Source organism: Fusarium phalaenopsidis (genome assembly GCF_050370095.1).
Source record: "Fusarium phalaenopsidis strain FUZ10S chromosome Unknown contig_32286, whole genome shotgun sequence".
NCBI classification, from domain to species: Eukaryota; Fungi; Ascomycota; class Sordariomycetes; order Hypocreales; family Nectriaceae; genus Fusarium; species Fusarium phalaenopsidis.
This window is the reverse complement of record NW_028145413.1, coordinates 3,106,868-3,123,090: the sequence shown is the minus strand read 5'-3', so window position 1 is coordinate 3,123,090 and position 16,223 is coordinate 3,106,868. Positions and strand designations below refer to the sequence as shown.

The 16,223-nt window shown below is 52.7% G+C and overlaps 5 protein-coding genes across 5 annotated transcripts; all 5 read right to left on the bottom strand.

Moving 5' to 3' along the window:
• Positions 1-1,484: 1,484 nt before the first annotated feature.
• On the bottom strand, positions 1,485-2,702 carry LRP88_03252 (uncharacterized protein; the record flags this gene model as incomplete). The annotated part of the gene is made up of 2 exons (XM_083239880.1): positions 1,485-2,529; positions 2,626-2,702. The coding sequence occupies 2 exons, from the start codon at positions 2,700-2,702 to the stop codon at positions 1,485-1,487; spliced, it is 1,122 nt and encodes a 373-aa protein (XP_083105010.1).
• Positions 2,703-3,999: 1,297 nt separating this feature from the next.
• Positions 4,000-4,428, bottom strand: LRP88_03251 (uncharacterized protein; the record flags this gene model as incomplete). The annotated part of the gene is made up of 1 exon (XM_083239879.1): positions 4,000-4,428. One exon carries the CDS (start codon positions 4,426-4,428, stop codon positions 4,000-4,002), a length of 429 nt encoding a protein of 142 aa, XP_083105009.1.
• Positions 4,429-5,777: 1,349 nt separating this feature from the next.
• LRP88_03250 (major facilitator superfamily domain-containing protein) lies at positions 5,778-7,488 on the bottom strand (the record flags this gene model as incomplete). The annotated part of the gene is made up of 5 exons (XM_083239878.1): positions 5,778-5,994; positions 6,044-6,141; positions 6,199-6,488; positions 6,554-7,245; positions 7,310-7,488. 5 exons carry the CDS (start codon positions 7,486-7,488, stop codon positions 5,778-5,780), a joined length of 1,476 nt encoding a protein of 491 aa, XP_083105008.1.
• Positions 7,489-8,925: 1,437 nt separating this feature from the next.
• Positions 8,926-10,503, bottom strand: LRP88_03249 (uncharacterized protein; the record flags this gene model as incomplete). Its single annotated transcript, XM_083239877.1, has 1 exon — positions 8,926-10,503. One exon carries the CDS (start codon positions 10,501-10,503, stop codon positions 8,926-8,928), a length of 1,578 nt encoding a protein of 525 aa, XP_083105007.1.
• Positions 10,504-12,969: 2,466 nt separating this feature from the next.
• On the bottom strand, positions 12,970-14,793 carry LRP88_03248 (ferric reductase NAD binding domain-containing protein; the record flags this gene model as incomplete). Its single annotated transcript, XM_083239876.1, has 3 exons — positions 12,970-13,003; positions 13,057-14,574; positions 14,627-14,793. 3 exons carry the CDS (start codon positions 14,791-14,793, stop codon positions 12,970-12,972), a joined length of 1,719 nt encoding a protein of 572 aa, XP_083105006.1.
• Positions 14,794-16,223: the final 1,430 nt, after the last annotated feature.

Here is a 16,223-nt window from a genome sequence, read left to right as displayed (position 1 = left end):
GCCCCCAGTTTGTGTCCAAGGTCCGTAATATCTACCAAGCACTGTCAATGGCCGAGACGGTATACCAGTCTGTTATTGTTATTATTATTTTGATCCAGCACAATGGCAGTTCTACTCATGATGAGCTTCGAGGGATCTGGATACAGCAGGGTTACACACGAGTACAGGATTCGAGAAGAACAACCAATGCCTTGATCATTTCAACACGGAGGCAATCATCTTTGATCACTTTACTATGACGATGTTAATATCAGGGCTATCATGAGGAATGGAGGTTTTGACTATTCTTCTGTAACCCGCGGGATTATGAGATCCACGCCTTTTTCTTTTATTGTTTTTGATCCGAACGAACCTCCGACCACGCCACTCAGGCACTTTGGGTGGCACAGCATGACTTTTATATACTGGAGGTCCTACCCCTAAGGGGATGGATTGAGGAGAAGCAAGGCGTTCATGTTTTTGGATCTGGGTGGTGTCTCGTCTCATGAGAGGAACCAGAGCCTTTGAACGGAAGGGGATACGGCAATGTCTTTTTATTTGCGACTGGTTTTATTATTACTGCCATCTGCTTCCATTTTACGGGATGATGGGATATGAAGCACCCGGCGTCGAGAATGTCAGGCTGGGGCAACTGAACAATCAGAATTGGAAACATGCCGAGATGTTGTAGGCATGCTATGATGCTGCTGCTTTTGCTTTTATTCCGGTAGTTTTACAATGATGCAAGACGAACCAAAGCAAGAACAAGATGCTGAGCCAGGTGGACTCATTTGATGGTCATTGTCATTTCACTTGTTTCTCGATTGCCTATGTGACTTTGTCGAAGCTGAGGCCTTCATAATACTCCATTATTCGATATAGATGTTGCAGTCTTGTTCAAGGCACACGTAGAAGACGTATTCATGTCTGTGCTGCCTCTTCTGTGCCTCTGGCACCTTTGGCAGGTCTTTGCTGCCCCTTGTGCGCCCTGCCAACATGATTGTCGAGTCATCTACAGGTTATATCTCATCAGTGATGAGTCAAAATGAAACATATTAGTCTGGAGTGATGCGATCAACTACCTAATTTTATGACCTAGCATGAACTTAGAAGTTGCCTCTTCTTCCTAGAGGTTAACCCCCCCGGATATTCATCAACCTCGGTTACTCGTGTTGTGACACTTTGAAGAGGCTCAGGTAGAAGAGAGTCGGCTCGTTGACTATGACCTAGAGCAACACCTGGGAGCCAGGTTGAACAGTCACATCATAGGCAGAGAAACGACCTATCGCCGGAAGGACAGAATGCATTTATGATCCTAAGCACGATACATGAACACCTTCAGACGCATATAGCAACATGAAAGGGCAATTCGTTCTTTCCACCTCTAACAGACTTGGTTTCCTTAAAAGAGCATACAGAACCGTAGCGTCGCCCCAGGTTGAGCATAGGAAATGTCCCCAAATAACATTTTCGGACTTGGATCCCTTTTCGTCATGGTCTTTTCATCAGTCATCACGCTTCTCACCCTCAAAGTAGAATTTGCCCAGAGGCTCATCACCTCGACCAGGCCCTACTAGGCCCGACGCTGGTGCTCTGGTTTCGCCTCTGTCTAGCCGCTGGACGATCCTCTCCGCTGCTTCGTGACCAGCACTAGGTTGTGACTGCGCTTGCGACACCGGTACGGGCCCTCGGAAGGTTGTGTCAACGAAGGTATCGTTCTCAGCACCCTGTCCTGGGTTCGGGTCGGTGGCTACACCATCCACCATCCGGGCGTCACGGCGCTCCTGGAGGGCAGAGATGCTCACAGGCGTGTCACCACCCATATGAGTGTCGCGCTCGCGCCGAGCGTCGCTGAGCCCTGAGTTCGTCCTCTCAAGACCCCAGATCTGAGGGGCTGGTCGACGGTGGTAGATGGGCCCAGACACGGTGCTGCCAGCGCCTTCACCAAAGCCCACCAGAGATGCAGAACCGTCGTCACTCATTCGATCATCGTAGCCGCCTACGGATCGAGTTGTGGTACCATCAAGATCCTCATCCATGGCATCGGGATAACCCCCCATGCTTGTAACTGAATCGGCTTCACGATAATTGGTATCGGTGCTCAGCATATCCTCGTCATGGTCGCCGCCCGTGGTGCGCGCATCATCGCCCTCGCCAATGTGGCTCTCGGTCGCGCTGGCTGTGCCAACAGTGCTCATCTTGGTGACAGCAACAGGCTGTCCATTGCTATCAAAGTAGGCGGGAGTCAGGTGCTGGGTCGCAGGGAAGTTGGGAGGGAAGCCGGTCGTCGAGGTCGGGGTGGTTTGCGGCGAAGCGGAGGAAGCGCCGGCGGGAGGAGGCGCATGGGTCGGGGCTCGGAGGGTGGCAACGCGCTCGAGGCCAGCGAGTCGGGAGATGCGGTCGGCGCGCTCAGCCTCGAGGCTGGTGGTGGAAGGGTTGTGCTGGTGGCCTCTGCCAAGGGGACCCTGGGGGAAGTGGCCGCGATGGCCGTCCTTGATGGCTGTGGTGGACAGAGCGGAGAGGGAGGTGGTGGTGCTCGTGGGAGTACCGCTGATAAGAAGCAAGGAGCGAGGTCAGTTCCATGTCGAGGTTCAAGCAATGCGACGTCATTGCACGACGAGGTTAGTTGGAGCGAGAGGGACCCACGGCATCTCAGAGGGTGTCTCTGGTCTGGAGCCCGGAGGCGGGAGGTTGATAAAGGTTGGGGGTTGCGTCTGCGCCATGGTGTCTGTAGATTGACCAAGAGAAGGAGGTCGAGATGATGGGTGATGGAGGAGTAGCGAACAAAGGCGAGCGTGAATGTGAGGCGACGTCAGGAAACGAGATGATCCGCCGTCCACAGCGGCTCAGGCAGTTTGGGCGCGCACGTCAATGTCAATGGGCAGACAGAGAAGGCGGTAGTGTATAGAGTCGCGATTGTCTGTCGGAACAAGAGAGAATAGATGGAATTGTTAGAAGAGAGATGACGAAGGGGGGATGATGAGGAAGAAGAAAGGAAATGCGTGAGTGCGTGTGTGTGTCGTCGCAAAAAGATCAGCTGGGCGAGAAACTGGAATGATGCCCAGGGCCCATGGAGAGAGATTGGAAGGATGCAAGGCACACATCGCCCCTTCCTCACTGGACCAGAGCTCATCGCCCTGCCGCTGCAGCGCTGCAAGCCTCACTGAAGGAGACCTACGGCCCCGGTCTAGAATGGGGGACCCGACCTGGGAAGCCGCAGCACGCGCTGGGCGACACACACACTGGACTGGACCTAAAACCAAGCTTCCCATCACATCGATGAGGGGGCGGGGCAATCGCGAGTGATTGGGCGGATAGAGAGGTGGGTTAGGTATGACGTCGCCAGCCGACTGCGTGATTGGACAGCTTCCATGTGGCCTCTTTGTGAAGCTGCTGTTTTGTCTCTGAAGGGTCAAACGTGGCCTTGGCTCAGAGATGAATACCCAGCGAATGAGTTGAAAGCCCTTTATCGAATAGTTGGGTTGATTATCAGGTGCTGCCCATCCTTTGACAATGCCAGTCCGGCTTCCACCTCCGGACTCCGAAAGTGGGGCCGGGTTGAATCCGCATTCCGTCCACTAGCCCCGAAGCCAACTCAACCACATCGGCTGATCACAAGCAAGCCTTGAACTCGAACATGTTTAACCATTCTCAATTGTCAGCAGTCATCTGTATGGACAATTATTATTCTCGAGGCAAATGCTCTTCTATCTCTCAAGTGCCTGGTCTAGTAGAGCTTTCTCTCTTTCTCTTATCCAATTTCCCGCCTTTTCCGCGAAACAAATTGACTTGTCTCAGCGCCACGCCACATACTCACGGACGACGCGTCCACCCAACTAAAGCTGATTAACCCGCCAAAAGCCAATCCCAATTCCCACCCGTTGCAGCGCCATAAAATAATAAAAAGCAAAAAACAAAAGACAGAAGTTGGACGCCAACAATGACATGCTTTCAGGTCATTTTCAGACTTGATGGAATATCGACAAGGAATAGCTGTGAATAGCAGAGCTTCTGTTTCTCTCATAGGAAAGCAGCGGCGATGGACACGATGCCCACCATGGTCAGGGCCATGTAGCCCGAGGTCTGGATAGAGCGGGAAGAAGCATTGATGTCGGGGGCCATGGTCGTGGGCTGAGGAGGGTTCCACGAGACAATCGACTGTTCCGTCTCGGTGGCAGAGGTGGCCTTGGCCTTGCTGTTCTTCTCAGTCTCGGTCTCCTTGTCCTTGTCGGTGCTGTCCTTGTCCTTGTCGTCTCCGGTAGCCGTGGGCTCAGCCTCCTCTGTCTTGTCGGACCCCTTGGTCTCCTCGGGCTCGGCCGTGGTCTGGCTGGCCTTGTCGTCGGAGGCAGTGGCCTTGGCCTTGGCCACCTCGGTGGTAGACTCGTCACCAGCAGCGATGACGCCGGTGATGACGAGAGCGAGAGGAAGAACGTGCTTGGCGAAACGCATGATGTCGGTGTTGTAAAAGATGAGGTGATTAAATCGTGTATCAATTCGGTGATGTGATTATGATTCTTGTACGATGCAAGATGTTCGTTCGTTATATGGCTCGATCAAGTGATGGTTGACGGCTCGACTCGAAGAGTAAGTTGGAAAAGGGGAGACGAAGCCGGAAGAGATGGAAAATGAAGCAAGAGCCAACTTCCAGGGGAAGGAGTAACGAAGAAAAAATAAGCAGTCAAGCGAAGGACGAGGCTGGGCAAATGTGAAACGAAGGCACCCAGGTAAAAAAGGAAGTAAGAAAAATGGGAATGCAGTGCAGGAAACCAGGGGAACAAGAGAAGGTCAAATGCAATGCTTTAAAAAGACCTTGCTCCACTGGACGCAGGACCCTGCCTGGGCAGTACCAGGCTCTGGGGTGTTAATTTTGGAACCAATGCTGAGAAAGCCTCCGGCCCACCGCGTTATTCCTGGGGTACCTACGTGTATTGGTTGGTGCGTTCAGTTAAGACAAGACAAGTAATAGGGGGCCTTTTCGGTGGCAAAGATGAGCGAGTGGGTGTTCGTGATGATTCCCAGCTAACGGAAAGAGTGAGCCGTCCCAAGTCTTACTGCGGTTTGTTAGTAGTGCCGACTGCCCGAGAACATGGAAAGAAGCAAAAAACACGGCATCCATGGATCGGCAAGTTTATTAAGGGGGACTGAATAGTGGCACGTCCATCTCTACTCAACCCAAGCTGAACAGTTCAATTACAGAGACAATAAAAACGCAGCAAAACAAATAACAAAACAACAACGATTCGCCTCTCCTCGTTCATCGTCACATTCCACCACGCACATGTACATATTCCAGCCAGCCCCAAAAAACTTCGTATATGCACAAGCCCCCCTCCATACAACACAAGCTGACGTACGCATGTCCAATCCGCGTGCCGCTTCTTCCCCATTTGCCCGTCGGGGCCAATGGATCTCGCCATTTTTTTCAGTAGGGCCACGGTTGACCTGCATCATGGACACGACATTGAGCAGCTTTTTGTCAACCCGAACTTGGGCTCTTTTCCAAGCCACAAACATTGGAATGGCTAAGAAAGGCCCGTGCGGGTCTTGCGCGTCTTTCTTGTGAGGCTCTGCCTCTACGGCTTCTTTCTGCCGAGATGGTCATTGAGCTAACACATAAACCTCGCTACCGCCCACGATGCTGCTTGCCGGATTCCGAGGGGAGACGTCATCCATGTCCTTCATCTTTATCTATCCATCTATTCCAGAGCTCGATCTATTCCACCTTTTACCCCTATTCTCACTGTCCATTACCGTCTTGACTTCATGTCTCTCATACACCCAAACACCATCTACCTCTCTCAAATGGTATACCTGTAGCGCGGACTCTCATCACCAAGCTCTGCCAGCTCATCCTCACGCATGTTTCGGTGCTTCTCCTTCATTACACCAGCCTGTCGCTGCTCATTCACCCGCTTGTACCACCACCAGAGGAATCCGTAGATGATGGTTCCGAGAGCCACCATGCTGAGCGTCACGGCGTGACCGCGAGTGTAACGGGGCTTGTCCTTGGCAGGGCTTTCGGTCTTGTCAGCAAGAGGCTCTCCTCTCAAGGAGGCATACTCACTAGATAAAAGCAGACATGATGCCCGCCGCATTGCCCCAGGTCAACTGCATACCCGTACCAGTCGTACGCTTCCCATATCGTGGCGAGTTTGTCGGCAACTGCAACACAGCTCTGTCAATCATACGTCAATCTCACACATCTTATGTCAAACTTACCCAAGCCAGTGGCAGACCAACAACAACATACAGTCCACCCGCAACGAGGAAGCATCCAAAGTAGTGAACGCCCGAGGCCACGTCCGCCAACAAGACGGCGTATCCAACGACGCTGATGAGACCGAAGATGACGCAGAACAGCCCACGGCGCTGCATACGGTCCGAGAGATAGGCCGTCGTCATGTATGCTGCCGCGCCGAGGAAGTAGCACGGCACCGTGAGGAGCTGAGTCTCTGCAACCGTCCAGTCACCAAGATCCTTGATGATGGTGGGGAGGAAAGTCGAGAAGCCTGTGATGGCCCGTTAGGATCAAATTGGACTCAGAAAAGGTCGAAGTCAAATGTTGGAGACTTACCATACAACATGGTGTCGACACCAAACTGCGCAACACAAAACGCCCACACCTTCCAGTCCTTGAAAGCGCAGAGCATATCCGCCTTGCTAAACTCGCGGCTGGACTCTGTGTTTCCATACTCGCGAGCGTGCCTCACTCGCATCAGCTTCCTCTCCTTGTCGTCGAGGAAGTAGGCCGTCTCAGCATCGTTGGGCAACGCAAAGTATGTCACGATGCCGACCAGGAAACTCGGGATGCCCTCAATGATCATGATCCAGCGCCATCCGCTCATGCCGTGCAGACCGTCCATGTGGCCGATGCCATACGCCAGCAGACCACCAAGGGCACCCGCGACGGCGGCACTGACGAAGAGGTACCCCACGCGCAGGGCGAGTTCTTGCTTGGTGTAAAAGAAGGTCAGGTAAACAGTCAAGCCAGGGAACAGACCGGCCTCGACAGCTCCGAGCAAAAGACGGCAAGCAATGAGGGCGCCGTATGAGTTGACCAGACCCATGAGAGTGGCGATGAGTCCCCACGCGGCAGCAATGAAAGCGATCCAGCGTCGAGGAGTAAAAAGCTTCAAGACAAGGTTGGAAGGAACCTCAAAGAGCAGATACGTGACAAACAGGATGGACACGGCAACCTGAAACTGCTCCGAAGAGAGGTTCAGATCCTCTTCGAGACCGTACAACCTCGCATTACCAATGTTGACTCTGCAAGTTCGAATTAGTCACCAAGAACCAGGAAAAAAAGACTTGTCGAGGAGCAACAACAAACCTGTCGAGGAAACTAAAGAGGTAAAGGACCATGACGAGGGGGATGATGTAAAAGTCCAGCTTCATCACGAGCCTCTTCTCATCCTCGGCCGTGTGAGTCTGAACTTGAGCCTCATCATCGCCCAAGGTCTGGGGCGTGGTGGTTTCCTCACCAGGTGCAAACTCGGACTTGTTGGCCATGGTCAAAGTTGATGATTTGCCGAGATCTACACAAGGATGAGTTATGCGCACTCTTCAACACAGAAAAAAAGAAAGAAAAGAAAAGAGAAACTCACAATGGGAACAAACCGCTTCTTCTCCTCTTCCAACGAAGGTTTCCTTCTGGAAGAAACCGAACGAACGATGCAGCTGTCAAGAATGGGGTTGGCGTGAAGAAAAGGCCGCGCCACATGAGCAAAGGTAACACCCAAAAACTAACTAGTCTTGGCGGCAGGCGAGAGATAAAAAAAAAAATCAGATAGGTATCGTTTTATGACAAAGCTCCGCTCTTTGTCAGACCATCTAGTCCTTGCTCATAGGCCGTGCTCTCTTCATCGTGGGGGAAGAAAGAGGAGGTAGGAGACTTTGAGATTGGGTGGGTTTTGGGTCTGGCCGAGACACTTTACGGGCAGATGGAACGCTACCATCGAGGGAAAAGATGTGGTGAGTGACTCTTTTCCAAGGGGTTTGTTTGTTGTGGCAATTGAATCAGAGGCGAGTATCAGATGCGAACATGTGAGAGAATCCAAGCAAGAGATCTACTGCAGTTCTTCTGCTGGGTGGTTCTCGTGAACCCTCCCTTACTTGGCAGTTGCGCATTTACCCATTCATTGCATGCATCCTTCCCTCCCGGCCATGCACGGCATCGCGCCACCGATAACGGCCACTCCTAGGCGGCCGACTTCTCCATCACCCACTTCATGTCGAGGGTCAGATACTATCTCGTCGTCACCACCTATGCTCGTGACTGACCATATTGCTTTTCACAAAACTTCACAAAACCCGAATTGCATAGTGTGTATTCACGAGTCAATGACAACCCAAGCAATGAGCAAAGAATCAAGAGTAAAATGACTCCGCATCATCCAGTGCCACGGTCCGTACCACATCGTCACTCGTCCCACCCACAACCAGTCACAGCACGCGAGCACTAATTCCAAATCAACCATGATCTATGATTACCAACACTCAACCACTCAAAACTCAGACACACAGAAACATGGCGGAAAATGGGCTACATTGATCATCGCTGTTACTCAATTAACGTGACAGGATCCCTAACTAACCTTCGGGAACCTTGTCCTCCCCGTATGTATCATTTCACTCCAATCACACCTTTCAACAACACCCGTATGAGACGTATGAATATCACGGTCCCTACCCACGAGAACGAATGGCAACAAAAGAATATAAAGGGTATGAGGTGCGGAAATCCCCCCTCTTCATCCGCTGTGTACAGGTTCATGCATGATAGACGCAAGGAAAAATGGGTGTTACAACGTATGTACAAGTATCTGACATTATTATTCCCTCTCCCAATCAGATCTTCGAAAAGGTCAAATCAAGAATCTCGCTTTCCTCCTTTTTCCTTCCTTTTTGCCATGGCCGTTGTACTCGACACATGGCGATACCTCTCATTTACCTGTAAGGCTGCGCCGGCATCTCATACACGTTCGCTGGAGGCGATGATCCGTGAGGACTCGTCACCTGGTTACCGTCGATCTCGGCGGCGTCGTTCTGGTGCCATCGAGCAGCGGCGCTGTCACTGGCGAGCTCAGCTGTGTTGGCAGGGCTGTGCATCTCAGCGGCAGCAAAGTTGGGAGAGCCCTGCTCGCCTCCAGCGACACGAGAGTAGTTGGTTTCGGGGCTCACGCCTCCCATGTTGTCACCACCGGTAGTGCGCGAATAGTTTGTCTCGGGGCTCGCGGGCATGTAGGCACGTCCGTAGGGTTGGGGCTTGGCGAATCCGGCACGGCCATCACCAAGAGCGGTGCCACGGTAGCCTTCAGGAGTAGAACCCTTGGTAGGGTTGCGGCTGGGAGCCAGAGTTGAGGAAGCAGTGGTGGGGGAGACCTGGGACATGTTGGGAGCAGTACCAGAGCCGCTGACGGGACCGCCAACGGGGACCTCGGACGAGCCAAAGACATCGTCGTACTCGGCCTTGTGCTTGTCGTTGCGGCGCTTCTTGACGCAGAACCAGATCAGGGCACCAATGATGAGAAGACCGGCAACACCAGCACCAGCACCGATACCAGCCTTAGCACCAGTGGACAGTCCACCATCGTCACCGCCGCCGCTGCTGCTGTTGTTGTTGTCGGACTCGGGGACACCAGTTCCGGCGGAGCCATAATCTCCCGAGGACGCAACAGTCACAGTTTGAACAACACCCGTGGTAACTCTCGTAGAGGTAATAGTGAGGATGCCGGTGGAAGTAACTGTGGTCTTGGCGCCGGCCTGTTCGGTCTCGGTGATGGTCTTGGTGACCTTGGTCTCCTTGCTCACGGTAGAAATGACGGTTCGAGCGACCGTGTTGACAACGGTCTTATCGCTATCCTCGCCCACGGTAACGGTAACGAGCCTGGTGATGGTGGCACGCTTCTCGAGGCCTCGTCGGAAAGCGCGGAGGCCATAGTGCTCGTTGTTGAAGGATTCGGGGACCGAAGTAATGGTGGGCGCGGGCGCCTCGAAGATAGGCTCGTCGTAGCTGCCGACAGTTCGGGGAGCGAGGTTCAGGGCACGCTTCTCGTTGGCCCACACGGTAGTAGTGGAATATACGGTTTTAGTCGCGGTCTCGGCATCGCTGCTAGTAACAGTGGTGGTCTCGAACGCAGTCGAAGTAACGAGGACGGTAGAAGTGATGGTTCGCATCACAGTCGTCTGCTGGCTCACAGTCTTGACATCGGCATCGGTGACGGTGACAGTTCGGGTAATGGTAGTATCCCCAGAGTCCGTCGTCGTAGGGGAGGACTCGGTTGTGCTGTCCTCGGTGGGCTCCGGCTCGCTAGTCGGTTCGTTGTTGGTAGTCTCAGCGGGTTCGTTGGTAGTTTCTTCGGTGGGCGATGCCTCTGGAGCAGTTGTAGCATCAGCCGTCGGCTCGGTCTCTTCAGCTGTGGTCGCGGGGCTGTTGGCGCCCGAGTTGGCGTTCTGGCGGACAGCGAGCTTGGAGGCTTCAGCTCCGAGGAGCAGGCCCAGGAATAAGAGTCGTCGAATCTGCATCTCGGCAAGTCTTGCTGGAGTTGGCGATAGCAAGTGTGACGGACGGTTCAATCAAGGCCAGTCGAGAAGGCGATGATCGAATGACGACAATAGATGTCAAGGGGGTGTTGGAGATACCCACGAGGGCCAAGTCGATGAAAGACACAGGAAATAAAAAACAGGGCCCGTCTCGGATTGAAGATGTTATTGAGAGGGGGTACGTGGCGTGGGCGACAGCTCAAGCAGGCAGTTGGCTGCTCCGGCTTGTGTGAGGTGGGTAAAAAGGGAGAATGGCACGCGCGTCGTCAAGAGTTGAGGTAGTTGAGCAAGCAACGGCGAGTCAGTGATGATGGGCTAAAAGGAAAAAAACAACGCAAAGAAAAAGAAGAGTAAGCAGCAAAATAGGTCAGTTAACGAGTGGAAGGAACAGTAGGAGATACAAGCAGCACTTGAAAAAAGACTGCCCGTGGTGGTTGGTTTGGTGTGCGCAGAACGAAGGATTGAGAAGGAGGCGTGGCAACCCAGAGGGGGGAGAGGATGGGTTGAGTGAGTCGGGGGGACGTGTGAAAGGAATGCCCGGTCGGGATGGGCGGCTTTGAGTGGGCGAGCCTAAAAAAAAGTGCACCTGCAGTTGCGGGCAGGTACGAGGAACGGACGCTAAAAGGTACCCGATACTTTGTGGCAAAGTACCCCTGTAGGATTTTGGTAGCTGGAGGAATTCTTTTCAACGTTTACCGTAGAAGGAGAAAAAGAACCTACGTGGAATACAGTTGCGAATAAAAAACGATGAATCAATTGAAACACCAACCTCTTGAAACTCGAATCAAGATTTTTCCCATTCGAAAATAAACCGCGGTTAAAGACGTGCATCTGCAACTACAACTGCATGCTCCCATCACCTTTGCAATGTGTCACAGCGCGACGCGCTCTGGCTGCCCGGACCTGCGCACATCCTTCTGCAGCAGGCATGACCCCTTCTTTTTTGGGGAGTTGCATGCCCCCCTTTTCGGCCTAGGCTGTTTTTCACTGGCCGCCGACTAAATTACACCAAGTGGACATGAGCTACATGTCTTTGGGACCTGACGCAATGCCTTTTTTGCCATTGCATGTTGATCATCGTCTGGGTCTTTTTTTTTTCTTAGAGAGAAGAAGAAGAAAACGTGACTTGAATGCCAAGGTGATTTACGTCGGTGATTTCGGCTGTTAGAAGCCAATTCCATGAATCGAGCAAGACCATTTGGGCATTTTGTTAGTTGTGGTGTCGCCGAGAGTCGAGATTAAACCGTCGCCGAGACTTTTCTTACCGTCCCTTTTTCCAACGGGGTGGTTACATCTTGATCCTCTTCCAGAGCCATCAACTGGTTCTCACTTTCTTGACAGCCAGACACACATGCATCCTCCCATAGGTAGGCCTCCCAACGAATGACATCAATCTCCCTCCCTGTTCGTATTTGACGGGTCACGCTGGTCGGCCAGGGGCGACTTGGCCCATATGGGGTCTAGCCCGATGCCCCAAATAGGAGCACGGTCCGGGATCCGTTTCGATTTCCGTTGGGCCAGGTCGAAATGGCATCACTCGAGGGCCAGAAAAGCCCATGCGTCGTTCTTCTCTCTCTCTCTTCTCTCCAGGCTCGCTCGCTCATGGACCCTTTTTTTTTCGCTAGTGATAACAAGCCTCGTTGGATGGTTGCATCCGAGGACCGACCGTAACCTTGATCAAGGCAAGTGTTGGAGAAGTGTCTTCCCACCTTCTCAGCCACGTTGATCGTTGACTCGGCGCAACTCGGATAGGCTCGTGACTTGTACATGCCGGTCGCCGTAATCTCTACACCAAACATGCCACATCTCTGATCAATTGACTTTCCCCAGACTAGACCCCGTATCTTCTCTGACATGCTCACCGAGTTATTATTCTCCCCGGCTGACCGCCGTAGGCTCAAACTATCCCACGGACATGCCGCGTCCGACGGACCCGGGTGATCAACAGGGCCACGCCGTCTCTGACAAGACTGCCTCCTGCTTCTCTCCACCAGACGTCGTCATCATTGGCCTCCCCGTACATCATTGGCCATGAAACGTTTCAGGACGCCTCAGGACCAATCGAGATAACTCAAACCCGCGAGATCGAGACCCGGACAAACCACTTCGCCTGCGCCTCAGGTTCGGATTATCTCACGGTGAGTATAGGCAAAAATGCATGAACTTGGCTCTGGACGACTACTCTCGCTTAGTTCCCCCAGTACAGTACCCGGGGAGGCATCCCATGCGTAATAATATGGCTGGTATAGCAACTTTATTGAAAATCTGAAAAGCAGTGAAATTTTGCCTGTGACGAAGAAATGTTGGCTTGTATGGCATCCGTATTAAAATGTTAACTCCAAGCTCTTCAAGACCGTGGTCTCTTTATCTAAACCCCCAACCAAGATGGCTTCTGATGTTACAAACTCTTTCCAATCCGTCCTCTTACACAGTAAGACATGGGTGGGCTTAGAAGTTCTCCTTGCCCCAGACAAAAGAGAATCTGTAATCACGGTCAGCTGAATGATCTTGACTCTCAAGTATTAAAAAACTCACCCAGGCTCGGTGTACTTGTTGCAATACACGTGCAGAGCACTACCCAGTCCCTTGGGTCCGCAGAAAAAGACTCCGGCCTCGGCAGGGCTGTGCAGCTTCCTGATGCCTCGGAAGATCATGTCCCAGTTGGGTCGGCCAAAGTTGGTCGGGCTGCGCAGGCCCGTGATGGTGTCCTTGTCGGCATTGGCGTCGTTGATCATGATGTTTGTAGCGTCGTCAGCCTTGATCTTGGCTGTCAGGTACGTGTGGATCTCGATTCGGTGGTCCAGATCCTGCGCCTCGACAGCCAGCAGGAGAGAACGGAACCACTCGAAAGACTCAAAGTCACGGCAGATCCAGAAGAAGTAGACCTTGGAGAGTCTCGTCTTCTTCTGAGGGTAGTTCATCCGGTACCAGATAGACTTGAGAATCGAGGCAAAGGGTGTCACGCCAATACCAGCACCGACGAGAACCGAAACCTCATACTTGAAGACGTCTTCAGAGGCAGAGCCAAAGGGACCGTCGACGTAGACGCGGGGGAGGACTCGACGAAGAGCTGGGTCAACCTCTCCATTGTTGCCGTTAACACCAACAACCTGGCTCGCGTCGCCCTTCTTCTTACCCCACTCGCAGCCCAGTGTCGAAGAAACAGCCTTGGTAAAGTCACCAACACAACGCATGTGAATCGAGATGTAGTCCTCCTCGGGGGCGCTGGTCAGAGTGAAGGGGTGGTACTGCCACAGTGACACAGCAGGGCAGCAGAAGAAGATGTACTGGCCAGCTCGCGTCTTTGTGTGCTCCTTCTTCATCTGGATCTCGCAAACGTTGCTGGGGTGCTGAATGACCTTGGTGATGTAAGTCCTGTGACGGCCACGGACTTCACGGGCGATTCTCTCGGCCAGGTAGATGAAGCCACTGTACATCCAGTACTGCCAGAAGACACCGACGGCTGAGGCACCCACGCTGGTGCAGAAAGGCGCAACATCAGGTTGGATCATGCAGAAGGCGCCGTGGATGGACCAGAAGAAGAAGAAGACGATGAACATGTGGTGAGTGTACCAGAAACGCTCATAGTTTGCTCTCCTGGGCTTCTCCACCGACGTGATAACCATACCCATGAGGGCAATCAGCATAACATATCCAGTCCATCCAGGTCCCGAGACAAAGTTGGCGAGCAGCCATCCGTAGATACCCAATTTGTTCTTGATAGCGACCTGCGCAAAGTTGTTCCAATGAGCAATGGTGTGGACCCAGGACCAAAAGACGATGGACCAGGCGGTGACGATGTGGAAGCTGATGTTCTTGTCGAACTGGATGATGCCGTTGAGGGGCGTCTGGCGCAGCAGCGAGATGAGGGTGCGGCACACGGGGAACAGGATGATAGCGACGTCGACGTGCAGAACTAGGGCCGCAGAACGGGCAATGACAAAGGTGAAGCCAAAGGTGTCGCGGGACGACTGGAGACTCTCCTTCATCGAGTAGTGAACGCAGGCGAAGGAGAAGATGAGGGCGTGTGCAAGCATGAAGACGAAGACGAATCTGCGTGGTCAGTTTGTCATCCCAAGTGTTGAACCCATTTGCCGTGACTTACACTCTTCGGTAACCCTCGTTGATCATCCAGCGATCAAACTTTTCCCTCGTCGACAGCTCCTGCTGCTTCTCCTGCGTCATCTCTCCCGAGAGAAGCATCCGCGTAAGGGGAGACCATCGTGAACGCTCCGAGGGCTTCTCGCTCCACGTATCGAGTTGGTAGCTCATCTTGTCAAAAGTCGAGTTGTGAATTCGCAGATGCGAGGGCGACTGGCCCTAATTTCTTTCCAAAAACCAGGCAAATTCCGTTATCCTCCTCTCAATTCAGATAATTGTGAGCGCAATGTTTGTTGTGTGCGTCCTGAATTGTTGTTGTTGCCAGAGTTGGCGAGCGATAGTGGTTGTTGTTGTCGTCGTCGAGATTCAGAGCCAGCTGAACGGAAGAATTATTCGAGAAGCGAAAGTGATCGGCAAGACTATACACAAGAAAAATAAAAGAGTGCTGTCTAGAGCGTGAAGATTAAACCAGTCATGTAATTGTCACCGCAAGGCCAAAAGAAGCGACGAGAGCCTCAAAGACAACGAAGGAGGGGGAAAAGGGAGAGTGTAGTAGGTATGGAGGTGTGAGAGAAAAGAACAACCAGGGTTTCTCAGCCTAGGGCAGCAACTCCTTTGTCATCGGCGGCGTCAAGTGTCAAAACCGTTACTACGCACTCCTCCAGGGGGTGCGGAAAGAGAAGAAACATGAGCTGATTTTCTTCTTTCCCGTCGCTTCTCTTCTCCTGGTGGGTGGTGGAAAAAAAAAACGGAGTCGTTGACAACGGAGATGATACCAGGCACAGACGGCGAGTGTCCGGGGTTCGCGCTTGGCATGCGCCTAGAGCCTTCTAGCGAGAGCAGGAGGCGCAAAGGCAGGCAAAAAAGAGAAAAAAGGGAGCCGCAGAGGAGGTGGTGTTCAAAGACTAGCAAGCCTCCGTCTCGAGACGGGCGAGACGCGGCTCAAACAACACGCCATTTCAGGAGTTGTCTGTCAGGCATGCGGCCAATCCAATGCGACGTTGTTCAACCACCAGCAAAGAAGATGCTGTAGAAGAGACTCAAGAGCATTTACAGCCAATACTCTTCACCTCAATCTATCCAACATCTCCTCACATTCAACTCCCCAGCGATTAAAATCGTCCGATCAACGATGCTGAGCCGCGGTACCATCTCCAAACCGCAGGCCAACGATCGGCCATGGTTCGCGCCTTTGGGTCTGAAACCCCGTTGTTACAGGTTCAACAAGACTTGGCCTGTCCGGGCACGTCGTACCGAAGGCGGGTCCCGCTTCACGACTCGTGGGCAACCATCCCCTGGTCTGTTGCGTTGCAATGCATGGCACAGCGAATAGCTTCATGTCACCGTTCCCGGCCAGAGCCAGACGAGAGTCCATATCACGGATAAACGGCCTTGAATGGTTTCAAAATTGTGGCTTTTGGTTTCCATTCCCGCCCACGTGCTGTCATCCGCCCACCTCGATCTTCCGCTGACAAGATCAACTATCATACCAAATCACTTATACAACAGGATCACCACCCGTCACACCTCTGACTTCTCTCCGTTTCAAACAACCTCATCCGACACATGCATCATCTCAGAATCCTTTGCTTTGCCTTCCC